At 33.2% G+C, this 27745-nt stretch overlaps 3 protein-coding genes across 3 annotated transcripts in view; all 3 read left to right on the top strand.

Moving 5' to 3' along the window:
• Positions 1–5215, top strand: part of LOC107754249 (1-phosphatidylinositol 4,5-bisphosphate phosphodiesterase delta-4-like) — a 14875-nt gene extending 9660 nt beyond the window's left edge. Inside the window, exons 11-15 of the mRNA XM_016570623.1 lie at positions 1959–2016; positions 4015–4214; positions 4303–4435; positions 4824–4973; positions 5051–5215. Coding sequence (XP_016426109.1) covers positions 1959–2016; positions 4015–4214; positions 4303–4435; positions 4824–4973; positions 5051–5142 — 633 coding nt within the window. The 3' untranslated portion in view covers positions 5143–5215. The remainder of the gene's footprint in view (positions 1–1958; positions 2017–4014; positions 4215–4302; positions 4436–4823; positions 4974–5050) is intronic.
• A 735-nt stretch (positions 5216–5950) lies between these two features.
• Positions 5951–8674, top strand: LOC107754248 (1-phosphatidylinositol 4,5-bisphosphate phosphodiesterase delta-4-like). Its single transcript, XM_016570622.1, has 5 exons — positions 5951–6106; positions 6195–6327; positions 6716–6898; positions 8470–8564; positions 8657–8674. Exons 1-5 carry the CDS (start codon positions 5963–5965, stop codon positions 8672–8674), a joined length of 573 nt encoding a protein of 190 aa, XP_016426108.1. The 5' UTR covers positions 5951–5962.
• A 555-nt stretch (positions 8675–9229) lies between these two features.
• LOC107754253 (protein FAM207A-like) lies at positions 9230–23655 on the top strand. The gene is made up of 6 exons (XM_016570626.1): positions 9230–9719; positions 9875–10001; positions 18853–18921; positions 20656–20821; positions 22147–22215; positions 23201–23655. Exons 1-6 carry the CDS (start codon positions 9528–9530, stop codon positions 23319–23321), a joined length of 744 nt encoding a protein of 247 aa, XP_016426112.1. The 5' UTR covers positions 9230–9527; the 3' UTR covers positions 23322–23655.
• The last annotated feature ends 4090 nt before the right edge of the window (positions 23656–27745 follow it).

Raw genomic sequence — 27745 nt, 5'->3', positions numbered from 1 at the left:
CAGTTTAACTAATGTAGACCAGCTTGTCTCATGTTGAAGGCAGCAAAATATTCTGAGAGACAAGAGATGCTCCATGGCCCTGAAAGCGGGTATATTGCATAAAGCACTAATGCAAGTTGGATGGGGTGACACTGGAGCAATCTTGGGAAGAAAACAAGAACAAGCAAGAGAGAAAGTCAGAGATAGATAAGACAGAAACTGCATATCTTCTGTGGTCTTCTGCTATCTGATAGGTGACCATGTGCATTTGCTGACACTGTTGTTACCATGTGACACTTGATTCTCTTAACTCTGGTTAGCTGCAGTCAGGGATCACCTCTCTTGGTTTCTCCAATCCGAGATACAGTCATCTTATCTTGTTGACTCATGCAGTGTAGAGTAGTGCTTGTTGTTTGTCATTTCTCCGATCACAAATGCAGACATGGTTTTATGTTTACACGGCGCGATGCAACGCAACACATAAAAAGACAGTAGAAGTCATTATAATCAGTAATTATGTCCCCACTGGATGCAACAAATGCCTATAAAATTATAATGGGTTTTATTGGTTTTGTCTCATCGTGCCGGGACAGGGCATCACAGTATGGTAAGGGCCGTAACATTTCCGTCACACGCTTGAGGAATTCGGCCAATCACAACGCACTAGATAGCTGGCCAATCAGAGCACACCTCGCTTTTCAGAACGATGAGCTTCGTAAAAATCGACGCGTTTCAGAAAGGCGGGGCATAGAGGAGAAACAATAATGTACAGTATGTGGAAAATAATGTGTTTTTTGGACCTTAAACCGCATAAACATTTCATTACACCAAATACACAAAATAATGTTCTTTTTTTAGCAACGTCATACGACCCCTTTAACAACGAAATAATGTTAACGATAATGGGGCATATCTAGGATACAATTTCTTTGGCTACTTCATGAGTCAACATATTGTAAAACATTGAATGGCGGTCTTGTCTCACTGGGAGTCTTATCAGGTCTTCATCAGAGCTCTACGGTGCTGCATCCTCGAGTAAGAGTTACAGTCTGCCACGACTTTAACCGCAAGATTCAAATCTAATTGCGTAACATGTTGAACACTTAGGTTTGATCATCCCTGGAAACTTCCACTTCTGATCAGGAGGGTTACTTTGTGCCAACTTCAAGTGAAAAAAATCTGGACCGTACACGATTCGGTGTTTCCCGAAACCATAGTTCAAACGAACATTCGCAAACAGCGTCGCAGACTTGCGTAGTTGGAACTACAGCTCTCAACCTGTGGTTAGAAGCATAGTTCCTTGTTGGTAAGACATATGGGCTTAAATAAATATGCTCTTAGGCACAATAAACAAGCTAACATGCAGTTCAATCTAAATATAAATGCATTTTAATCTGTATTTTAATGCGTCCTCAATAAGCGCCATTTTTGAAGAGTGCACATGTGCACAAGGGAACCCTGGAGTATAACGTAAGAGGGAACCCGCGATGAATCAAACATCAAATAAAGCAAAATGACAGAGAACAAAAAAAATAAAATGAGTCATCAGGGGCCATGTTCAATACAGCAGCATCTTAGAGCTCTCTAATCAGTTAATTAGCAGAAGTTATTACTCCACCACATGCGTTTGATGTCATTAACAATGGCCCTATGTTGTTGAACTAATGTGGTTCAAACGACGGAGATGCGACCATGTTCGGGAAACAGTCATGACTAGCTAGTTTGTTTCCACAACAATGCATCGGTTAATCAGCGAGTTACGTGGTTGTATGGGAAACGCACCCCAGGCTGGGAGACCAGCTAAACCATCTTAAAGGGGTCATGAACTACCTTTTTTATTATTTTGTACTGTTCTCTGTACTGTTCACTTATAATGTTATCAAGATTTTTACATAAAAAACATAATTAATAGTAATAAAGTAATAGGCTATTTTCTGTCCTGTTTTGACCCCCCTCATCTGTACGCTCCGTTTGAATAGGCGTGGTGGTGTAAGGTCCATGAATTGGCCCAACGGAGGTATCCAATGGTGGATGAAGGTTTCCTGTGTGTTTGGTCTTTTCAGCGCACAAAGTTATTAAATTTATGTTAAATTGTAATCTGACTCCATTTTATTATCTAATCTGACTCCATTTTATTATGACCTCGAATTTAGGTTGAAATGCAGATTGGTTGTTTGTCTGTTTCTAATCAGTATTCTTCTGACATTTGATTATTCTAGTTAACTCTTTACTTTATATTTACTCGTTCATTAGGAATCTATGTCGCTTAGGGTGTATCACGCCGGCCGATGTACGTGTACCCCACGATCACAAACTCTCCAGTCTGATCATTATTCAGAGGTTATGACTAACTAGTTAATAGACCGCCTCATGCTTGTCATTCTTTAAATAGTGGTTCTGTTTAGATATTAAATAAATATTTCTAAACTCTTAGGATCTGTATTACCTTTTAGTTTACTTGTAAGAATGAGACCATTGTACCAGACGCACAGAGACAATTCAAATGATACCAGACATGACCGTAAATATCACCTGCATTCATGTAGAACATTATATTCTACTATTGACCATTCTGAGTGAGCTGAATTAAGGAATGGATGGGTGAGGGAAAGGAAGGGGATGAGAAGGAACTAATGCATAGGTGAGAGAGAAGTTTTCCCACATTTTCTCTCAGTGAGATGTAGAAACAGATGTCTGTATTTGAATACACTATGTGTGTACTGTATCTCAGAAGATCAAAGTGTCTGAGGTTCTGTAAATCTTACAGTGGGATTGTAGACTCTGAAGTAAACGCCCACTGCTATGATTGGCTAACACTTGTGTATGTTTGACAGCCTACATCCTTCACAGATGGACACTGCAGTGGATTTAGGTTAATAACAGACAAAGCAATAGTGATCACGTAATGAAAACAGTTTCTCACACTCGTGTGGTGCGACATTACTGTCGGATCCAATATATTCAGCACAGCATTGTTTTTTTATTTTACTGATAAGATGCGCGTTAAATATCGCATGCGATTTATCGTGCAGCCCTATTTTCAATCTTTCTGAAACTCCTGCGTCGAATTGTGCCTTGTTTGTAAACAAATCTGCAGTAAAATGAAGTAAACAAAGGACCAAGTTCTTACTGACGCAGTCTGGAACTTCATTAAAAATAAAGTTCATCCACTCTTTCCTAATGTTGGGATCAGAAGGAAAGCAATGTAACGACTGTTTTTCCACAACTTGTCACTGCACAGCGTCTTGTTGTCTTCAGAGCCATCTTTACTGTTTTCTGCATAGACCAGGGTTGCCAGGTTTTCACAACAAAACCTGCCCAATTGCCACTCAAAACTAGCCCAATGGCTTATCGAGGAGGTCCCCCGGTAAAAATTTGGTCCGGTCTCCACGTTCCGGGGCTTAAAATACATGTTTTTTGGCAAGGTTCCCCAGGTAAAATTCGCATTGCAGGGGCTAAATATCACATTATGGGGTCGCTTCAACCCCGGACAACAAAAACAACCTGCAGCAATAGTGTTAAAGTAGCACAATTCTGCGGAAAAAACGCGGACTTGGCAACACTGGCGTAGACCTGCGTTTGTCTCTCTCGTTATTTACTTAACATGCAAATCGGTGGGCGGGGCTAAACAGGCAGTGATGTGTGGGGTGCGGAGGCGGTGTTTAGCAACACTATTATGACAAAAAGTGGCACATTCCACAACCTGTCGTTTAGGCAGACTGGCTTCATTATAAGCTGTTTTTAGAAAGTTTTGAGTTCTGAAACTTAGAGGGTGTTTTTATAGTACAATGACCTCTCATATGTCAAAAGATCAAGGGAATTTTGATTTCTTAGTTCATGACCCCTTTAAACCAACCAAGACTATTCAAAGTTGATGAGCATTGCTAGTTAACTAGCCAAGATATCACTAGTGTAACCGCCTAAATTACCATTCTTTATCCATGAAAATAGGAAATGTTCCAATAGACAATGTTTTAGGCAGGATCTCTTAGTACTAAATACAAATGGTGGTAAATATTTTTTTTCATTGCTAAGTGTTCCCTTCCCTTCCCTTCCCAGTTGCTCTGAACTTTCAGACCGCAGGGGTTGAGATGGATCAGAACGATGGCTTATTCAGTCAGAATGGACATTGTGGCTACATACTGAAACCAGCATTCATGCGCAACATTGATGAGAGGTTTGACCCAGAAAACCCCCAAAATGACGGTTACAAGCCGCTTAGCCTGTCTATTCAGGTACAAACCTGAATTTCTGTGTATGTCCTGGCGTTATTACTTTTTAATTGCGTTATTGCTAAACCTGCATATACTGTGATCTTTTCAGGTAATCAGCGGCCAACAGCTTCCCAAGGTAAACATCAAGGAGGGCTCAATCATTGATCCCCTCGTTCGGGTGGAAATTCACGGCGTACCACTGGACCAGGCCAAGCAGGAAACCAGATATATTGACAACAACGGTCAGTTAAAACGTATAGGACGGAGTTGTGTCTAGACTGAAAAAGCCTAGATGCAGTTAAACCAGAGTTCTAGTTGCGTTCGAAAGACTAAACAAGCTTGAAACAAATCTTGTTTTCGAACGATTGGTTTTAGACATGCGCTAACGTTCACAGTGAATGTAGATTATTTATATATTGTATTTTACTGTAAGTTTTCACGATTTTAATCACTTTTGAGCAGTTGACTTAGTCCTGTGACTAATTCATTTCTAAAAGTGCAAATATTTCAATTAATATGAGGTGATAAATGATATTTGTACAATAATTTAGAAAAATTGCCTTAAAGTTGCACTTTTTAAATTTGTTGATAAAGCTTGAAATTTTGTCAGCTACCCATTTGTCCCTGCAGGTTTTAACCCAGCATGGTACGATACGCTTCAGTTCACAATTCACGTCCCTGAATTAGCGCTGGTACGGTTTGTCGTGGAGGACTATGATAAAACATCAAAGAATGACTTTGTGGGACAGTTCACTCTCCCTTTCACCTGTATTCAGCCAGGTACGTCTCTGTTCCACCAAATGCATCAAAAATGTATCCTCCTGTTAATACTAAGCACGTTTTGTTCTTCCTCGTAGGATATCGTCACATTCATCTCCTGTCTAAGGACGGCACTGGCATACCTCCTTCCTCGCTATTTGTTAATGTCCGGATAACTAAACTAACGTAAACTGACTTAATTTAAAGTTGTCTTGCACTGACACGTGCACAAAAGAAACAAAAAAATGCAACAATTTCAAGTCTTCCCAGTCAACACTTGTTTTCAGAATGCTGACATTCTAATAAGTACAGTAAAAATGTATTAAAAAGTAGCAATGTACAATTTTAAGGTAAAGTTGTATTGCTATAGATTTAGTTCATTTGTACGCCAAATAATTTTATAGTAATTTTATTTACTGTCATTAAGGTTTGTGTGATTGTAAGGAGCTGTATCTAAATATAACTTCAATGCGATACATGTCCAGGTTGTGTTTTAACTTTAAAATTAAAAGGAAAATAGAAAATTATATTTGCATAAGGAATTAGTCCTATTTTGGTTTGTTTTTAGGACTAAAATATAGATTTTTTTTCCCCTTTAAATTTTAGGTTGAAGTATACACAGCAAAATATAATTTGTCTTGTTTTCCTGGACAAACATCTAAACGTTCTTAAATTACGATACATTTACATGAGATGCAAAATAACTTCTAATACTAAGTCATGTTTTCTGAAAAAAATATACCATAATTGAGTGAGTTTTTGCTTAAAACAAGAAAAAATAACAACGAAGGAAAAAAATACCAGTGGCGTCAGAAAAGTAATTTTGGTTTACTTTTGAATTAATTTTTTGCCCATTTGGCAGAGATTTTGTTTTGTTTTTTGTTTTAAGCAAAAACGAAACATATTTTTCAAAAAACAAGATTTATGAATGTATCTTAATTTAAGAATGTTTAGATTTCCCTTCCCTTCCCTTCCCAGTTGCTCTGAACTTTCAGACCGCAGGGGTTGAGATGGATCAGAACGATGGCTTATTCAGTCAGAATGGACATTGTGGCTACATACTGAAACCAGCATTCATGCGCAACATTGATGAGAGGTTTGACCCAGAAAACCCCCAAAATGACGGTTACAAGCCGCTTAGCCTGTCTATTCAGGTACAAACCTGAATTTCTGTGTATGTCCTGGCGTTATTACTTTTTAATTGCGTTATTGCTAAACCTGCATATACTGTGATCTTTTCAGGTAATCAGCGGCCAACAGCTTCCCAAGGTAAACATCAAGGAGGGCTCAATCATTGATCCCCTCGTTCGGGTGGAAATTCACGGCGTACCACTGGACCAGGCCAAGCAGGAAACCAGATATATTGACAACAACGGTCAGTTAAAACGTATAGGACGGAGTTGTGTCTAGACTGAAAAAGCCTAGATGCAGTTAAACCAGAGTTCTAGTTGCGTTCGAAAGACTAAACAAGCTTGAAACAAATCTTGTTTTCGAACGATTGGTTTTAGACATGCGCTAACGTTCACAGTGAATGTAGATTATTTATATATTGTATTTTACTGTAAGTTTTCACGATTTTAATCACTTTTGAGCAGTTGACTTAGTCCTGTGACTAATTCATTTCTAAAAGTGCAAATATTTCAATTAATATGAGGTGATAAATGATATTTGTACAATAATTTAGAAAAATTGCCTTAAAGTTGCACTTTTTAAATTTGTTGATAAAGCTTGAAATTTTGTCAGCTACCCATTTGTCCCTGCAGGTTTTAACCCAGCATGGTACGATACGCTTCAGTTCACAATTCACGTCCCTGAATTAGCGCTGGTACGGTTTGTCGTGGAGGACTATGATAAAACATCAAAGAATGACTTTGTGGGACAGTTCACTCTCCCTTTCACCTGTATTCAGCCAGGTACGTCTCCGTTCCACCAAATGCATCAAAAATGTATCCTCCTGTTAATACTAAGCACGTTTTGTTCTTCCTCGTAGGATATCGTCACATTCATCTCCTGTCTAAGGACGGCACTGGCATACCTCCTTCCTCGCTATTTGTTAATGTCCGGATAACTAAACTAACGTAAACTGACTTAATTTAAAGTTGTCTTGCACTGACACGTGCACAAAAGAAACTAAAAAATGCAACAATTTCAAGTCTTCCCAGTCAACACTTGTTTTCAGAATGCTGACATTCTAATAAGTACAGTAAAAATGTATTAAAAAGTAGCAATGTACAATTTTAAGGTAAAGTTGTATTGCTATAGATTTAGTTCATTTGTACGCCAAATAATTTTATAGTAATTTTATTTACTGTCATTAAGGTTTGTGTGATTGTAAGGAGCTGTATCTAAATATAACTTCAATGCGATACATGTCCAGGTTGTGTTTTAACTTTAAAATTAAAAGGAAAATAGAAAATTATATTTGCATAAGGAATTAGTCCTATTTTGGTTTGTTTTTAGGACTAAAATATAGATTTTTTTTCCCCTTTAAATTTTAGGTTGAAGTATACACAGCAAAATATAATTTGTCTTGTTTTCCTGGACAAACATCTAAACGTTCTTAAATTACGATACATTTACATGAGATGCAAAATAACTTCTAATACTAAGTCATGTTTTCTGAAAAAAATATACCATAATTGAGTGAGTTTTTGCTTAAAACAAGAAAAAATAACAACGAAGGAAAAAAATACCAGTGGCGTCAGAAAAGTAATTTTGGTTTACTTTTGAATTAATTTTTTGCCCATTTGGCAGAGATTTTGTTTTGTTTTTTGTTTTAAGCAAAAACGAAACATATTTTTCAAAAAACAAGATTTATGAATGTATCTTAATTTAAGAATGTTTAGATATTTGTACTGAAAAACAAGACTTTTTTGCAGTGTGACCTGGATATTTCACATGAGATTCACCCAATGTAATTTTTACCATGCATGACAAGTCTTTACATCTTGCTTTATGTATTTTAGAACTATTTCAATAGAAATAGTTTTGTTTTTTTAATCGTACCACTACATTTCAGTAGTACTTACAGTGGTGTGTGTGTGTTAACTGCTCCTTTGGAATAAAGTACAGAGATAATGGGCTCAAGGGCTCAATTACAATCTTACTTTGGCCCTGAAGTACCTCAGGGGCCAGAATCAGTTACACAGAGATACAGAAGGAGGGCAGTGAAAATCTGTTCCCACCTCCACCTACAGTACCTGGATACAGTATACATTTCAAAATACATATACGCTTAAAATGCACCTAAGATGTATAAGAGAACTTAAAGTAGATTATTCTGAATCATGTCAAGTCATTTGTTAAATCAAATGTATGCTGCTGGACTAATAGTGTTATATTTTTATATTTCTAAGCTGTGTATGAGCTGGATCTATATTCTGTTTTTGTAATATTGTTCAATAACTACCTGTAAACCGTCTGTTTTGCTTGTGTATATATGTATTTATTTGCCATATTCATTAAAGAATAATAAAGATAATTTTGAAAGGACTTCCTGTTTCTGTTTTAAACACAGGTTCCGGTTTATACCAGTTTATAAATGAGAATAAACAACTTGGTAAGAATGAGGTGACTAAAAATGATCTCAAAACTCTGATAAACACCACTGAGGTAAGGCTGCTCTGTGCCTGCTCAAAATTCAATGCAAAGACTCAATGCCACATGATAAACAGAATAAATTATGCCTGCTCTGACCACCCCAGGCTGTGATTTTTGTGTAAATGAATTTATGCCACCTCTGGCCAGCATTAAACTGTGTAAAGACACTTAAATGCCGCTTCAGAAGTGCTTCTGTGCCACCTTTGCAGTGTAAATTTCATTTAGAATCAGAATCAGAATCAGAAAGAGCTTTTATATGATGTTACAGATTCCGTGAGCTCGTCCAGATCGTGTAATTTACTACCAAAATTACAGTGCAAAGGCGGCACAGAGATGCTACTGAAATGGCATTTAGGGTCTTTACAAAGGCTGTTTAATGCTGCTCTGAGATGGCATAAATGCATTTACACAGCAAACAGAACTATGCTTTGATATTAGGAGCTGAGGTAGGTCAGAGCTGGCTTAATTTAGTCTGGCTTTTTATGCAGAATTACGTTTTTACACCAAATTTTGAACAGGCACAGAGCAGCCCTTACGAAAATTAACCATGATTTTACTACAAATAAAGCCCACAAGGTTACTATAGTTAAACTATGGTGACCACAAATTAACCATGGTTTTGCTACACTAACCTTAGCTTAACCATGGGAACGGACATTTCTTCTTGTAACATTTAAAGTTACATTTCTTTTTACTATTGCCGTTTGTTATGTGTTTTATGTTAAAATTTGCGTTGTTAATTTAAGATTTAAAGATGGTTGGAAAACTATACCTGAACATTTTCAAGCGTAGACGAGCCTCGACGACCTGAGGAGGAGTTTTGACGGAACTCATCTTCCGTTTCATTTTTACTCTGACAATATTAGCTGTAACAACACCAAACAAATTGTCAACTTTAACACGCGCGGGACTCGTTCTATACGTTTGCGCTGTGTATAAACGTACAATAAATTAAAACACGTATACTTAGGCAGAATGGTGGGGAAAATTAAACGGGTCCGGCAGAAGCTCCATCATGGCGCTGTGAAGCTGGAAAATGAGCACCAAAACAGACCCACGCTGGGGAATCTGGAGAAGATACAGATCCAGCCCACTCAACTCACAAAAACAGATTCACAAGAGACCAAACTCAACACATCTGACAGCAGTATAAATAATAATTCAAAGGTATGGCCACTTGTTTGTATTATTCATTTGTCGTATGCTATTAAATATTTCACAAGTCAGTGCCATATATTGTATTCCAGTGTAATTTCTCCTCAGATGACCTAAAGATCGAAATGAGATCGTTCTTCATTGAGCTTCATGTGTTCTCCGTGTAGGCGTTCAGTTTCCCCTCTGGAGTTTTTGCTGGAACTCAAATCTCCGCTGAGTCTTTAGTTCAAACGCTGAAAGTTGATGAACCATCAAATGTGACCATAAGCAAACAGTCTGCAGGAGAACACAAAGGTGGGTTTTTTCCCCCTCTTTTTTAAATATTTCTTACAGATTTGCTTTTAAATATGTAAACATTTCAATGGAATATTAAAAGTATTTAATTTTTTGTATAATAAGCAAATATATAAATAAGCAAATCAAATAATAAATAAATCATATTGTAAATTGTATTGTATTATAATTTGTAATATGTAAGTTTTTTACACTTAAATTTTAAAATCAGACTGTTTATGGTTAAAAAATGTAAATAGTGATTTATTATTGATTTTTTTATTTATTTAATATTGTTTTTACTATTATAAAATACTGTAATTGCACAATATTTTAGCTAATTTTAGTTTAATTCTGAAAGAGATGCAAAAGAAGTATAATTTTGTAAAATATAAAACAAAGAAAGCTTATACAAAATGAAGAATAATATTTTATTTTTATGTCAATCATTTAATATTTATTTTAGTTCTGCTATTATAATATTATGCTTGCGAATTTTTGCACAGATTTGCTTTTAATTATTAAAAATAAATTGTAATGTAGTATAAATAAAAATCTATTCATATTTACATTTAAACAAATGTAAAACTATGTAAAGAAATATTACTATTACTGTTACAGTTTTTCTTTTGCACAGGTTTGTACACAAGTATTCAGCTGAATAGTACAAGTATCTTAATACATACTCAAAAATAGGTAATTGATTACATTGTATTATACTGCATAGTAATTCATGTTTTTTTTTTTACATTTACATTTGAAAAATATTTGTGATTTTAATCTACGTAAAACAGAAAAGTTATAGGCCTAATGCAAAATAAAAAGTATGTTTATTCTATTTATTGGTCATAATCAGTTTATATTAATTTGACTTTCTATTATAATGTTTTAATTGTGATTTTGTTCGCACTAATTTGTTATTAAATATGTATTTCTACTGAATGTTACAGCTATTTAATATTGATACATACTCTATAGGCTGTAAACATTTAATATAAATTTTAATTAAACTGTTATAAAATTATAATTTAATATATATAAAAATATAATAATATATTAAAATGTAATTACAAAAAGATTATTAATATTTAAATGCACAATCTTGCTGCCAAAAATGCACACGCATTTGTGGCCACAAGATGGCAGACTGTTGCATGTTTTTGAAATCTGTCTATTTTGAAAATTATGTACATAATATGTATTAAATATTGGATGTTTGAAATCAGTGAACAAAGATTTGATTGATGCTGTAACTCAGAGGGTGGTGTAGCTTAGTGGTTAAAGAAGACCCAGGCTCCTCATTGAAAAGTTGTTGGTTCGAACCCTGGAACTAAGCGAGTAGTGAAGTTGTAGCAGTGTATGAAGGTATAATGTGATGAGGTTTTTCCCCTCACACGTCCTCTGGCTTTGATTGGTCTCTATAAATGTCAGCTGCGTGTGAGTATTGAGGTTGGGTAAGGAGGGCTGTTCTATTCCTGGCTGTCTGCAGTATAAATAACTCATGCGTGAACATCACAGCGCTGCTGCATCAATGCACTGACGTGAACGCTGACTCCGCGGCTGCTCACGCGAACCAATCTGAGTTTCTCTTGAGGAGAACTGCGGGACTGAGACAACTAGTAAAGCTGGAACCAGTATATGAGTTATGCCTCACTTTGGCTATGGCTACTATTCTAGTCACATACAGTGTACGTTTACTGTACTTAGTATTCAGACTTTTAGTGAGTGGGTGTTTCTTTAATTACAGGCAGTTTTGATACTACAGACATCTTTAGAAACTCTCTTAAACCATATTTTTTACACACTTAATACATTTTTATTTTTTCAGTATTGACAAAAACAAACAACAAAAAACATTTCTTAAAAGTCATTAACATTTCCTCCACATCTGAGAATATGTAATGTGTTTAGTATGATTTTTTTGGTGGAAATGTCATTTCATTTGATTATTTTCTAAGGCTAAGTTCATAGCTAAAGCATTTAATGTTTCCTAAATGCACGACATTAACTTTTATATATACTTAATGTATTTGAATAAATGATATAAATCATTTTAATGTAATAAATATTGAAATGGTTTATTTTACTCTTTATTTAGATCATGGTATAAAAATTCAGTTCTTATTTTGGGATTTTCTTAGTTTATCAATTAATCCGTGTATTATTTTTATAATATTCATTACTTGTTTGAAAATGATTCAGATATAATCAATCTGAAGATATTCTTATAAATTAAACAAAAAAACCCCCCGAAAACTTTGTATATATATATATATATGTATATATATGTTTATTTTTAGTATTTTAATAAATTATTTTAATTAGAAAAGTGTAAAAATTTAAATTGTTTTATTTAAATAGAAAAAAATTTAATATAGAAATGTATTTAATTTATTTAATGTTTGAATTAATATCTATATATTAAACGCACACACACATAAAATTGAAAAGAATACACAATACATTTTTGTATTAATTTTAATTCTTATTAAATGGTAATTATTTAATATGCTTGATTTGTTTAAATACGCTTCATATTCAGTCAGAATGATATTTGATTTTTTTATTGTTTATTTATGTCTTTTGTACATGTAACAAATAAACAAAAACATTTTTTTTACATAAAATACGTAAAAATAAAATGTAAATACATTTAATTACACACACACACACACACATATGTTTTTTTTTTTTGAACATGCTTCATTTATAATCACTCGGAAGATATTCGATGTTTTATTGTTTTGTTTGTTTTTGTGCATTATATACACGCATATAGTACACACAATTAAAAATAAATGTATTTTATTTTAATATTTTTTTAGACTATGCTTCATTCGTGTAGTTCGAGGATCTAGTTAAATGTGCCTCAGTTGTGGCCGCGCTTGAGCAGAGAATCGATGTGCCCGCGGCACTGCTTTGACAGAACGAGATCTTTCGCCTCTTTAATTGGGGGTATCGGTGTCTCGGCGTGACCTCGGAAATTCACCTCCTTCACCTCCAGCTCAGCTCCTCAGACGCCCTGCCACCTCTCCTCACAGCGCTGGCGGGACGGGGAGACGAGAAGTGCAAGTACAGAGGGGCAGAAAGGGCAGCCGGGGTGTTCTGTCCGCTCCTAATTGGCGGTGTCCGTTTCAGCCAGCTCTCTGAACATGATGCTCTCTCTGGGATGGATGTGGTGGGAATGATGGATTTTCTCCCCTATCCCTGGTTTGCGGCAAACAGACGGATGCAGAGGCGAGATTGGGTTTCCAGCGTCAGGAGTGCTGGAGGGAGATATGAGGGCCGGAGATCCCTATCAGGCAGATACAGCAGAAAAACACCACTGTTGTTATTTCTGTGGTGGCTGATGGTTGGATTGACTCGCTGACGGGGTTGTTTCTGATCTGAGAGCGGTTTTAGTGATGGCTTTCAATGGTTCAGAGTGTGGAAAACTGGTTGTGGGTCAGGCAGGGACTGGAAATTGGCAAACAGATGTTAAATGGAAAGAATTTAAACTAAAGTTTGGATTTTTGCAATTGTAAATTATGGTTTGCAATTGCAGATTATGGTCGTCTTTGATTTGGTTTTGCATTATAATTCGAGTGTAAATTTCAAAATCATCGTATTTGAAGCAAAACTGTGATGCCTAAGACACACGACATTTCTACAGCATAGCAGGAAGTAAATCTCAATCCATTCAACCCTGTTACATAAGTTATTTTAAGAAAAAAGTATCAAGCAAATATTTTTCTTTAATTTATGGGTAATATAAATTGATCAACAACTAAAAACCAACATGTGATTTTAAACTAGTTAGCACCTACTGAGTTATATCTAAATTAAAGCTAAATGATCAACTCTGTTACTCATTGTACTTATTTTTATTTTATTTATATTTTTTTTATTCTTTCATTATTTTCAGGGTTATTGGCTGAATTTAAATGGCATAAAGTTTGGTAACAGGGTTGAATGAAAAAATATATATTTAAATATATGTATGTGTGTGTTTGTAGTTTTTGCATATATGTGCAAACATATACATATATTATTATTTTTTTCATTCAGCTCTGTTACCAAGAAAATATAAAGTGTTACTATTAGTTGAAGTTATACTTTTGTTTATATATATATATATATATATATATATATATACTAATTTTATAATTTTTATTTAGATAATTACACAATTAAGTTTTTTTTGACTATTTAAATATCCCATAATAGTGTCTGCTAAACATATGCAGATAAGTTTTTTTGTTGCTATGTTTAAATGCCTTAAATTTACTTACTCTAAATTACTTGTTTAATTGTGGTAAATATATAATGTGATAAATATAATATATTATTTAACAAAATAACATATAACAGTGTAAAAATATCTTGTTCTGACTTTAATACCTTTCAATACAATATATTAAGAGTTTCAGGCTCCCCTTTTTCTCGTTATAGTCATTTTCCCAGAGGCGTTGTGTAAAAGCAGATGTTTATGTTGTATTTATCATATCATTGAAGGATGCAGAGGCTGAGGGCGTTTGTGTCTGGACTTCACATGCAGGTCTTTCTGTCAGAGATCGTCAGAATGGAACAAGTGATATAGTGAGGAGAAATGTGGTTCGTAGGACATGACGTTTATCTCTCTTATCGAGTCTCCTCTCCAGACTCGTTTCCAGAGGACAGAGCTCATTGAGCAGTTTGTCCGTGACCGTGTGATGCCCATATACAGACAAAAACACACAGACGTCTGTGTGTGTTTATAACACTGTTAAAACTGAGTGAAAGCTTGTTTTGATGTGTACATGACACGTAATCGTTCAGGACTCATAAGTAACTCTCATGTTATTCTCTTGAGTCTCCTGCATCGAATCTGTCTTGGTTCAGCTTTCCTCGCAGGAAGATGACGGTCATTTGAGATGCTGTTTCTCTTACAAACACACACACACACACACACACACACACACTCACAACAGGCCAGTCGTCTTGAAGTGATTGACACATACAAAATAGCAGACAGAAATGCACAGAAATGTGCTGCGGATGTGGCTACATTTTTCCAATTGGATCACAGATGTTGATTCACTTCTCACAGCTGGGAAATGAGTGAAAACACTCTTTGGCATCAAAATGTGGAAAACACTGTTACAACAAACTGAAATTAAGTTAAATCATTTAGTTTGAGCACAGTTTTACAGTATGAAAATATTTTTATTGGAAAAGAGTATTTTTTTTTTTAGATATTTTGTCTTACTCATTTATACAAAATATGCAATTTATTAATTTATTTATTGTATTTTAATCTGTGGATACATTTCATAGATCATATTTCACCTTATAAGCAAAAATATAAGAAATTATATTTGTATGACAATAATAATAATAATTATTATTATAATCTAATTATCATTACTGCAATGGGAATAATATAAAGATACGTTTTATTATTCATTATTATCTAAAGTAAAACTTGTTAGATACCTCCACGCAAAACCTTATATCACGATAAGAGGAATTTTAGCATTTCACGGTAACGATATATATCATGATATTGTTATTTTTGCTTTAAATAATGATATCAAAATTTGTGATACCATAGAAATTTCAAAATTCTTGTCACTAGTGTCAACATCACAAAAAAACTAATACTAGTCTAAATAAAAAAAAAATAAAAAAAACAACTCAAGCTCACTGGAGACAAACAGTCAGCGATTAAATAAGAAACTAATCGCAAGCAACAGGACACAAAAACAAAACTACAGTAGGACAAATATAAAGTAATCAAATGTATAAAAACACTGCATATTCTTCACTGTGGAAAATAAATATATATTCCTTCTTATTAAATTTACAAAAGTGATTTAGTCAAGAGCAGTGAGAGATTTTCTCTCTTTTGTTTGATTCAAATGAATGACAGAAAGCAGGAATATTAGACTGCTGTCACTTTAAGAGCTACCCGGATCCAATATACTGTTACACATGTGTTTTCTTTCTCAGCTGTTTGTTTTCACTTAAGATCTAAATGACTGTGTTTACGGATACTTGCAAAGACGGGCATTTTGACGCATACAAGTGTGTATTTAACCGTTCAAGGCCTATAAAGTGGCAAAATAACTCAATAGCCCCATCTTCACGTGCCTCTCTGGACAGTGATCAGAAATGTAGTGAAATGAGTTCTCCTTCGCTGCTGATTGAATCTTTGCAGAGCTGTGAAGGCGTTTTTCATGATCAGATATCTCATACAAACACTCTTTTCCTCTGAATGTTGCTCGGCAACCAGAAGCTTGTTGGTTGTTGAGTTTCTCCCCAGAGATGGAAATCGCAGAGGTCGACTCATTTCATGCGTTTCTCTTTGGGTTTAATGCACTTGTGTTATTTTTGGACAAAACGGTGACTGTAGTTTAACTGTTTTTAGCATATGTTGCACAACACGGATCATTTCAAAATGCCAAGCGAAATTGAGTTTGGGCAGTTTGTTGTTTTATGGTGATTTTAACAGTAATTCAATTATTATTAATTAATAGTAATTATGAATTACACTAACAATCAGATTATTATAATATTCAATTATTAATAAAAATGTAATTATTTTTTTTAAACACCCAGTGTGCATTTTCTGAAAGTAGAACATGTAAATCTTGACATTTTCTATTTTTTCAGTGCTTTTTATTTTAAATATTTGTATTAATAGTAATTATAATTATTTATACTAATAATTGGAATGTTATAATAAAATTAATGAACAACAATAATTTTTATTAAGCACCCAAAGTGCATTTTCTGAAAGTAAAACATGTATGTCTTTTGATGTTTTTATTTTTTTTCAATGCACAATAATTTAAATATATTTAATTAGCATAATTATTATTACTAATTATATTAACATTTGCACTGTTTGCATAACAATATTAAAGCCTTTGTGCATTTTATGAAAGTGAAGCATTTTTTTTAATGCACAGTAATTTAAATGTTATTTTTAATAGTTATAATTATTATTATTATTAATTATACTAACAATTGGAATATTATAATATTTAATGAATAAAAACAATTTAATCATTTTTAAGTGCACAGTAAGTGCATTTTATAAAAGTAAAGTCTTGACATTTTTATTTTTGAAATTCACAGAAATTGAATATTATTGTATTAATAGTCATTATTATTCTTTATACTAACAATTTGAATGTTATAATTAAATTATTACAAACAAATTAATTATTTTTTATTAAGCACCCAATAAGTGGATTTTCCGAAACAGTGATTTAAATAATGATTTTAATGAAGGGTAATTATTATTCAATATGCCATCAGAATATGTTGTCATAATGTTAATTAATTAATAACAATTTAATATTTTTATTTAGTCGTTTCTATGAAAATGAAGTGCGTAAATCTTGAGCATCACATATCACTTCTAAAAGAGGTTTATTTGTGGTTTGACCTCAGTGGTCTGTGAATGACCTCTGTCAGAAGGACATTACACTGATACATACACACATAGGCAAATATAGATTCCTCGTCACACTCGATCTGATCCCCAGAGGTCAGCACAATCGTTAAATACACACAATATGCTCCTTCTGATAAGACGTCACTATCCGGGAACAGGAAGTTACATGCAGTTAAACAGACAACAGACATCCTACTGTAATCTATTCACAATGAGGGCTGTTGTTATTTTCCATTCTATATGCAATCCCACAGCCATGACACATGCCATAATATTTGATCCGATTAAAATTAGTGACTCTTTTCCCACCATACATTATTTTCTGATCAGCAGTGCAGTTCCAGGTTCATTTCTGTTGGGAACTGAACCTGCAGCCTTTGTGTTCACAGCCTTAACTGATTGGCTGCCACTGCGTTATTTTGACAGGTGCCTGAACTTCATGCTCTGCAGACAAAACAAAACCCACATGAACCAAAACACCTGCATTTAAACCAAAACTAAAACCCTCTTCAAAGAAGAAGCAGAACGTGTAATGCATGTTTTGCTTTTTGTATTTAAACCAGTGTTGTTGCTGGTAACTAAACTTAAAACGAATAAAAATAGTTTTCATTAATTAAAATAAATGAAAATTAAGCTTAGATAAGATAAAATATAAATATCAGATGACGAACTTAAACATTACTAAGACTGTCTAAATAGTTTTCATTAAATAAGATAAGGCTGAAATAAAATATAAATATTAGATTAATCATCTTAGAAATTATTAAAGAGAACAATTTAATTAATTAAAATAAAATAAAGCTGAAATGAATTACAATATATTTTAGATAGAAAACTTAAACGTATTAAACTTAATCTTAAGATTAGAAATGTTGCAACTAACTGAAATAAGTGGAAGTATTAAAATTACAAAAAACATACTGACATTAAAAAATAAATTTAAGCTAAGTAGAATAATACAAATTAATAAAAATGACAAAAAAACCCACTAAAAATCCTAAAAATTTAAATGAAAACAAAATAGTAAAGTAGTATATTAATAATACTAAAATAACACTGGTTTAAATTAGTCCCCATTTGAAAGTAATAGTTTGTATTCCATTTTTAATTTGATGCATTCCTGTACCATTTTATTCATTTTCATTTTATGAACTTTTTATGGTTTTTACCTTGTCATTTTTATTCCTGTTTTTATTGTGATGCCTTTTATTTTTATATTTATTGTAATATATATATGTATATTTTTGGCAAAATTTTTAACCAAATTGCATCGCATTCTAAACTAAATATAAAGCACACTTTTTAGCTTCCTCTTTTTCCCCTTTTGAGAATAATGATTATTAATGTTTTGTTTTTATTTTTAAGCCTTTTAGTGTTGAATGCATAAAATGCATAAAATCTTCGTAAAATGGATCAGTAATGATCCATATGGAAATGTCTTTTTTTCAGGCACAGGAGAAAAGAAACAACAGTCGAAGAAAGAAAAAATGAAGGAGCGCAGGGAAAGATGGCTTAACAGTGAGTATTTTTTCACCTATTCTTCTTTCTTTCCCGCAAAGGAAAACGCTCATGTGAGGCCATTTCTTTCATCGTGAACTGATCTCGTGGGCCGAAGGGAACTTCAGAGATGGATCATTAACGCCGCACCCCGATTCTGACGCCTGTAATCGCTCGGGCCGATCAATGCGGCATGTAACACAAGCTCCGGCCGAGGTGATTATAATTAGGATCTAATGGGGCTCACGGCTCCAGCCGAAACCCAAGCCTCAGACTGCATGTCGCATTGTCAGGAAATTAAAAAGGGGGGAGGATTCATAAAACTCAAAGACCTTCAAGGTCTTAACAAATGGTGTACAAAAACACTTATATACAAGGTTAACAAAGTCATAACAGCAGTAGAAAAAACCAAAATGGCCACTTGTGAGATGAAAAATGACATTTATTTTGTGTTTGCAAAAAGACGTAGTGCTTCTGTCAAAGAAGTGCTTCTCTGTCTGTTTTTGTCTCCCCTACATGTACTTTGTTGTTTTTGGACTGAAGCACCTGGGTGTCCTGCTTTCTGTCTCAGAGCTTCGGTTTGGTTTTCGATGGTCGGGTGACATCAGTCTGTTCCTGCAGGAGTTATTTTCTGTCTGAGGGCTGGACAGGAAGTCATACTGGATATAGGCTTACTGGAATCAACTGATCCTTTTAAACCAACTTCTTCTTTTTAAAAAGTGTGACCTACTGTAACTTTACTGTGATATGTTTCATTTGAGATATTATTTAAAACCAATTTATTTCTTTGATTCCTTGCCGTGATTAAAAAGAGATTTGTTTATTTGAAGTACTTTTATGTATAGGGATAGGTTTAGAGATATGGGTTATGTATTTTACACTTTTTTAATAATGTTTTTATTTTATGCTTTTGTTTTTTAAAATGAATTTGTGCCATTTTGTTTTATACCTTTTGTTTTTTAAATGTATATTTTATGCTTTTATTTTACACTTTTTTTTTTTAACGTTTACCCTTTTATTTTACACATTTTTATCTTTTTGTGTTTATGCTTCTGTTTTTTAAAAAGGTTTTTAGGCCGTTTTTATTTTATGTCTTTTAAATATATTTTTATGCTTTTTAATTCCCTTATGACATTTAATTTAATTTAATTTATTATATGAGTTCTATATTAATTTATGTTTTAGTTTTCATGCTTTTTATGGCTTTTTGTGCCTTTTTTCTATTTAATGGCAGTATGTTATTAAGTTTATTATTATCTTTATGATTCTGTTTTATTTTATGCTTTTTACACCTTTTTTAATATTTTTTTTATTTTATACATTTGTAGTTTTATTTTATGCTTTATTTAATTCACTTTTATGCCATTTTATTTTATACTTTTTACACATTTTTCATTTATACTTTTTTAACACGTTAAAAAAGTTATGCCTTTAATATATTTATTTTATACTTTATTACATTCTTTTTTTAATGTTTTGTTTTATACTCTTTATTTTATGATTTTCCTTGTTTTTAAATTATGCCTTTTTATGTATTGTAATTTAATTGTTGTTTAACTATTTTATTGTATTCCTTTTCATTCCGTTTGCCAGAGAACAGAAAATGACAAGGAGAAAAGGATTGGGAAATGGCTTCACAACTTCACAACAGTTCAAAGAGCCTGTGTGAATTTGAATGAATATGTGTCTACTGCTTGTCGTAACCAGAAAAGCACTTTTTCATATGTAGTTTGTTTGTGTCTGTATCATCTCCAGAGATCAGTGCGATCAAGCTGGCTCGTGAGCAGCAGGTGGCGCAGGCGCGGAGGAAGGCCACACCCGTGGTGGGCGACATGAGACCGCTGGCAGATGCCCTTCCTGAACTCTCCCTGCTCCTCCCGTCTCTCAAAACCCCCGCCAGCGCACAGCGGAGAAACAAAGCGTAAGCCTCCGTTTTCTCATTACTACTACACGCAAGCTCTGGGATAATTTATGCAGATTTGTGCATATTTACTGGTGTAAATGAGTGTCTCAAATCAACACGTCATACAAACAGATTTCATTCAACACCTCTTTCTCTTTTTTGTATAAATTTTCTGCAGACCAGTTTACATCTTTTTTTCTTTTTCTGCCCTCTTGAGTTCTATAATTTTACTTAATGTTTATAGTACATTTAAACAATTCATTTTTTTCTATTTCCACAGAAAGATATCTAATAAAATGCCAAAACATAATCTCATAATCTCAAACACATTACATTTTGTTTTACAAATTAATTCCGCATCAACAAAAATGAAAACTCTTAAGTAATCACAAATCACTGGAAGTCATGAAAATACATTGGTCAGGTGTGGGAACCCTGTAAGTAAACAAATAAGATATTTATATATGGAAAAGTCATGTACATAAATACGATTTTAAAAAGTTCTGGATAAAAATTTAATCGGCTTGAAATTGGTCTTTAAGTTTAAGCATTATAGTCTTTTGTTAAATGTCTTCTTTTATTAATTTTTATTTCAGTTTTAGTTATTTTAGTACATTAAGGTAAACTAAATGAAAATTAGAAATGTTGCCTTGGCAACTAGCTAAAATAAGATATGTTTAAGTTTTTTTTAAATTTAATTTCAGTTAAAGTTTATTTTATTTGAAGTGACCAAAATGTTTTTATTTTGTTTTAGTTAACTATAATAACCCTGGTGTTAAAATGTAAACCTTGAACAGCAGACAAAACTCTTCAGTCTTTGATATTTTTGGCAATCCCCCATAAGCATATTACAGTAAAAAGTACATTTATATCGCACACAGGCTCTAAATGTATTTCTTAAGAAATGAAGCATGCCACGTGTCGACAGCAGTCACGCTGTTTTGTAGATTAATCGAATTAGGCTGAGCACACAACTCTGAAAGACAAAATGTTTCTCACAACTGTTTAATTGCTTTGATTCAAACCACATTAGTCTGTTTTCTCAGTTTGTTTGTGGTGTTTTATCTGTTTGTCACTTGATGTGTTGTTGAAGTCTTGCTTTGTCTTGCATGAGTAATAAATAACACTTGTGTGAGGAAAGCCTGTGCTCTGGAGCACTTCAAAGTGTGTCTTCAAACATGCCTCTAAATATTTATATATAAAACAATTGAGCTTTTTTTCTGACATGTTTTTTTTTTTTTTTTTTAATTAATGAAATAATAATAATAAATATTATTTATTAAATAATAAATATAAATTGTTCTGCATGTAACACAATTGTTTGTTCTTGTTTCTCGCCACAGTTCGGTTAAGAAGAAACCAGAACCCACAAACTTCAGCTTGATGAAACCAGCCCAGAAACGAAAACTACTGTAAGATAATGGCTTCCCTTTTATTTCCAAGCTTTGCTAATGTTAATTTCACATTAGAATTTTATTTCATCAATCATTTCGCACCACAATTTTTATAAAAACCTGGTGGTTAATGGAAAAATCTCACAAAACATGTCAAGAACAAGGTCATATTTCACTCAGAAACAAAAAATGAAATTATATATTGCATAAAGAGACAATAGATCCTAAATAAAGCCAATTTTTATTAATATTATATATATTTTTTATTATTGTCATGACAGTTAAGCACATTCTTTGTTGAATTCCTCATAAAAATAAAAAAAAATAAAAAATAAAATAAAACGTAAAATACAAAATCATAATGTGAGGTAAAAAGATTAATTATTAATTAATTAAAAGAAGTAATACCCTGTGTTTTGTAATATATACTGTTTAATATGCGTAAGATGCAGCAATTATTCAACTGCAAGCCATTTAAAACAATTTATTTGACACTGTGTGCTAATTTTTAATGCAAAATATAGATTCCACAGGATAATATAAAAAAAAGACACTAATTGCAAATGTGGCTACTATTATTGGTGAGAAGAAAGTATTAACCCTCAATATTTTTGCATTATTGTCATGACAATTAAGCACATCACATTAATAAAATAAAAAAACTATAAATTATTAAAAACTTTCTGAAAATGATTATTTGCAAATTATTTATAATTCAAATAAAAAACATTTAAACTTTTATTATTATAAATAATTGTATTGTTTTAATAAAACATGTTAAACGTTTATTGTAAATTACTTGATTTATATTAAATTATTTCAATAAAATAACCGAACATAAAATTGCATGCAAGTAATGTTACTACTTGTTATATAATGTTACTACTGTATATCTATCTGTCTGTCTATCTGTCTATCTATCCATCTATCTGTCTGTCTGTCTGTCTGTCTGTCTAGATATTTTAACAAAGTCAAATGAATTGTTATATTTGTCTGGTTCCAGCGAGACTGAAGCATCTCACTTTAGCGAAGTCATGAAAAATCCCGCCTTCAAGACCAACCCTTTAGCTGCGGTTGGTGATCACCTGCGAAAACGACTCAAACATGAAGACGAACAGAGTTAATCGCGACTCTGCTGCGCCGCCCTGTTGGTAGAGGTCAAGAACTGTATTTATCATACGCTGGTACATCGAAACAAACAAATACAGTAAAACCGGTTTTGGACTTCATAACAGAAATATGAAAATGAAGAGGAATCCAGAGATTTGCATAACTTGCTTTATCTGGCATGCATAAACACTATGGAGGAAACGGTTTATCGCGGTTTCTCAGTGTCATTTCGTAAATGAGTTTTATGAGTAAAATGAATTGCTTTAATAATCATGTTACCAGATATTTAATGAGTGTTTCCACGCTGTCTGTTCCACGTGCTCTTGGTAAGACAAAAATAAATCCAGTGGAAAATGATTACGCATATGTTTTTTTTCTTTATTAGCAGCACATGCTGAGAAAAGCTTGACTTGTAACGTTAAAACGGTCAAAAAATTCCATAGGCTTAAACTGAAAATGATGCATTCCTAACTATGAAATTGACTCTACCTGCTGCTTTCGTTCATTGCATATCACAGACAAAAGCCTCTAATTAAAGCAAGATCTGATATATCAGATGTTTAGCATGTGCTTCTGTATTTCCATGGCAACACGTTGCAAAAAGAAGGAAAGGGCGGCAGTGGCGACAACACTTTTCAGAGATAAAGGAGAAATGGGAACCTGAAGCCTGTCATTAACCTGACTTCTCTTAATGGCTTCATGAGCGCAGACTGTAGGGGCTCTTGGATGTCTGATATTGAGGAGGACCTTCTTTTGGATCTCGTTTCAGCCAAACTGGATCCACTTCGCAATCCCATCAAACACTTGGTTGCATAAAACTCTAGATTATGGAATAACAGAAGCACATATGTAATGTTTGTGATTAAGTGAGTGAGGAATGTGGGTGTAGATAGTAGATGTTCTTCACCCACACAAGATTCATCTCAGTGTGTTCTTGTCGGGTTTGTCCTAAATCCATTTATTATTGGATAAGATACTAAATGGTGAAATGTGTATGATTTCAATGGCATATAGTTAAATGAAAAGCAACATTTCCATATTAATATCTGCTCAGCAATAATCCTAGCCACATTTGCAATCAGTGTCAGAAATGAAAAAAATATTCCTGGACTTAATCAGTACAATGTCATTTTGTCAAATAAATTGTGTTGAATTGTTTGCAATTGAATTAATTCCTTATTCAAATAATTGTTAAATGTTATATAAATAATATATAGTTACAAAAACACCACATACCTTACAATATTTGTTTTATTTTATCTAGATCATGTTTCTTTTTCTTTTTTTTTTTTTACATTACTTTTATTTTATTTTATTTTGTGTGTGTATTAATTACTGTGGCATTTATTTATGAACCTGGTCAGTAGTCATTACAATATTTATTCCTTTTTAGACATTAAAAGAGAGTGCTTTATAATACTTATTAATTTAACTTCATGTCTAACACAAGAAAAAACTTCAGAATCTATATTAAAAATATAACATGAAAAGGTAAGTGTTGTATAATGTACAATAGCTAGATTAAAATGAATTATGAGTATTTGTACAACTGATTATAAGGTGAATTATGAATCTCTCAAAATCTGCCAACGACATGACTGGGCAATAATGTAAAGGAAAGGCTTTATAAATATGCACATGGGATATGAATTTATGTTCTCGTTGTGACATTATTTTTTTATGACAGCTAAGCACAGGTTCTTATTAATTCTCCCATATGTTAGTGTTCATTGATTTACAGTATTATTTTTTTTACAGTTATACGAAAAAAATGCTATGTTATAGTAATGAGATTTTTAGTCTTAATGCACATTACACAAGCTTAATTTTCATTTTGGTCTCTCATTCTTGCAGCGTTTCTAACATAAAATTTGGCTGTTATATAAAGCAATATGCGTCAGTAGATGGAGGCGGCCGCTGCTCGCGTGCGCGCCCTGATTCCTCCTCGACTCCTCTTCATCCTTCAGCGGGTCAGACTCGCACCCCAGCCCCCCTCAGATGAGTGAGTCACACACACACACGGGGTCAGGACCCACCACAAGCCTTCATTCATTAGTCTTTATCAACAGTCTCAAATGTATGCATTTTTTATATATAAAAATATGTATCTATAAAGTTCTATATCTTTATCTAAATGTAAAATAATATTTATTTAATTTATTTACGCACATTTGGATTCAAATACAAAAGAATCCAGCGATGGTTAAGCATCTGTTTCAGACGATCATTTAGTCAGATACTATTTTTCAAGTAGCCTTTGTAGTAGCCTATGCAACGATTTAATCCAGCAAGTGCCATCCATAAATACTAAAAAAGAAAAAGGTTTTTTTTTTTAATCCAAATTTGCATAAAAATATATAATGTGTGTCATGATGAAAAGGTGAAAATTGTGTCTGGTGTTACTTTTGGTTGGTCAGTCACACTAATTAATTATATAAATAAATATTTTATAACAGGCCTACACATTTTATATATAAATAAGTAAACATTTGAATAAATAAATAAAAAGATTTAAATGTATTTAAATAAAATAGTTTATATATAAATACAAATGCGTATGTATACATTCTGCTATTTTTACGTGTATAATATATAGGCTAAGCATATATATCAGATTTCTTTTTTTAATAAGATTGCAAAAGAAGCTTTAAAAATTAAGAGAAAAGGAGTATACTGTAACAGAACAGAATAATCATGCAGCTTTTAATGAAAGAATCCAAGATATGTTAATACAGATTGTGGGAGGAGAGAAAGATGTTATTTATCGATAAAATATGTCGGTAATGATTCAGTTTGACTTAAAAAAAAATGGCATCCATCTATGTATCTTTAACTATGATAGGTACTAAAATCTATTTTATAATCTATAATCTAAACGGTCTTTTTTTCGGATGTTCAGGTAGTAAATTTTACGCCTCTGTAAATTTATCCGTATAAATGAAACCATACGACCGTTGCTCTGACCAATCAGCGCTAGTATTTGGCCCGTCGAGCTCTGATGCACCAATCAAATGACGGAGAGTAGAAGAGCCCGCCCACCCTCCGGCCAATCAGGTGTCCGCGTCGGTTAGTACTCCTTTACATCACTGTATTCGTCTCACAGACGCAAACGCGCATAATTAAATGTGTGATATACAGTGAGGCTCCGCGTGCCTTAATTCAATGGGTGTCGAGAAAAACTGCACGTCCGCTTTCTAACATATTCATTTATCTTCTATTCGGCGTTTACCTTTGATTTACTGGTGTTCATTGGACGCTTTTTGTTCATCGGGATTCATCTCATCCCAGGATATCAACCCAGCATCACACTGTGAGTAATATTCACATTTATTAACGGACAAAATTATATATGCAGTGCTTTCAATTTACATGATCGTGTGTTTTACCAATACTACAGGATGCCTGTATCAAATACATAATGATGAATATTAATGAATGGTCCGTTATCTACAGTTCAGCATCCAGTGGTCCACGAGCTTCAGAAATGACTTATGGTCATATACAAATACTGATGTGGTTGCTTGTGTTTTGTGTTATTCAAATGACTAACCAGACAAACTGACTTGCAACCAAATGTATGGTTGATCAGCAATGACTGATGAGTTTTTGGACACCCAAGTCAAAGGAGCATCTGTCCCAACGTGCTTTTGTCTCTCATGAGGGCCAGCAGTTGGTTTCTGTGCACTGTTATGGACATGTTTTTTTTACACGTATATCTGAGATTATACATGCCGATGTTTTAAGTTATGGTGTATTTTAAATAGTACATTTAAAATAATAATAATAGACATATTACATTATGATATTACTTTGGTAACACTTTATTTTAAGGTGTCTTTGTTACACATGTTACATACTATTAAAATAACACTTAATTATGCATAATTACTTGCAAGTAACCCTAAGACAAACGCTAATCCTAACCCTAACCATATAGTAAGTACATATAGTTAATTAATATTACTCAGTACTTAAATGTATAATTACACTGTAACAAGGACACCTTCAAATAAAGTGTAACCATTAATTTAAAACCCCAAACCTTTTTTGTTGTCTAAGGAGGTTATTGGTTGATATTCATATCTGTATAACATTTTATATATAATGCAATTTATAATAAATTAAATATTATATATATATATAGACGCCGAAAACGGCTTTGTTCTTCTTGTTTGGATTCCAGTCATAGTTTGTTTAAGGAAAAACAATCTAAACCACTTGCCCGGGCGAGTATGAATTCTGCAAGTAAAGAAATGAGGTGCGCAAAGACGTGGAATTGAGCCTGGTTTGATTAAAATGAAAGAAAACAAAAGGCAGTTTGCCAAACCTTGATCTTTCATAAGAGCTCTTTAACAGAAATTGCATTTGGTTAGATGATCTTACTGAATTGCTGAGCAGCAGCCCGTTTTACATCAAACAGTTTAGAATTAGGATGGGA

The sequence above is a fragment of the Sinocyclocheilus rhinocerous genome, unplaced genomic scaffold (genome assembly GCF_001515625.1).
Source record: "Sinocyclocheilus rhinocerous isolate Xijiao unplaced genomic scaffold, SAMN03320098_v1.1 scaffold1584, whole genome shotgun sequence".
Lineage (NCBI taxonomy): Eukaryota > Metazoa > Chordata > Actinopteri > Cypriniformes > Cyprinidae > Sinocyclocheilus > Sinocyclocheilus rhinocerous.
Note: the sequence above shows the minus strand (reverse complement) of the source record. Positions and strands in the feature narration are given on the sequence as shown.

Bases quoted from the DNA above. Each gene is read 5' to 3' on its own strand.
- LOC107754248 (XM_016570622.1), top strand. From the start codon at position 5,963: ATGGATCAGAACGATGGCTTATTCAGTCAGAATGGACATTGTGGCTAC. The intron at 6,328-6,715 runs GTCAGTTAAAAC...TTGTCCCTGCAG, and splicing joins CAGATATATTGACAACAACG to GTTTTAACCCAGCATGGTAC. The intron at 6,899-8,469 runs GTATCCTCCTGT...TTTTAAACACAG, and splicing joins CCACCAAATGCATCAAAAAT to GTTCCGGTTTATACCAGTTT.
- LOC107754253 (XM_016570626.1), top strand. From the start codon at position 9,528: ATGGTGGGGAAAATTAAACGGGTCCGGCAGAAGCTCCATCATGGCGCT. The intron at 9,720-9,874 runs GTATGGCCACTT...TTCTCCGTGTAG, and splicing joins GTATAAATAATAATTCAAAG to GCGTTCAGTTTCCCCTCTGG. The intron at 22,216-23,200 runs GTAAGATAATGG...GTCTGGTTCCAG, and splicing joins GCCCAGAAACGAAAACTACT to CGAGACTGAAGCATCTCACT.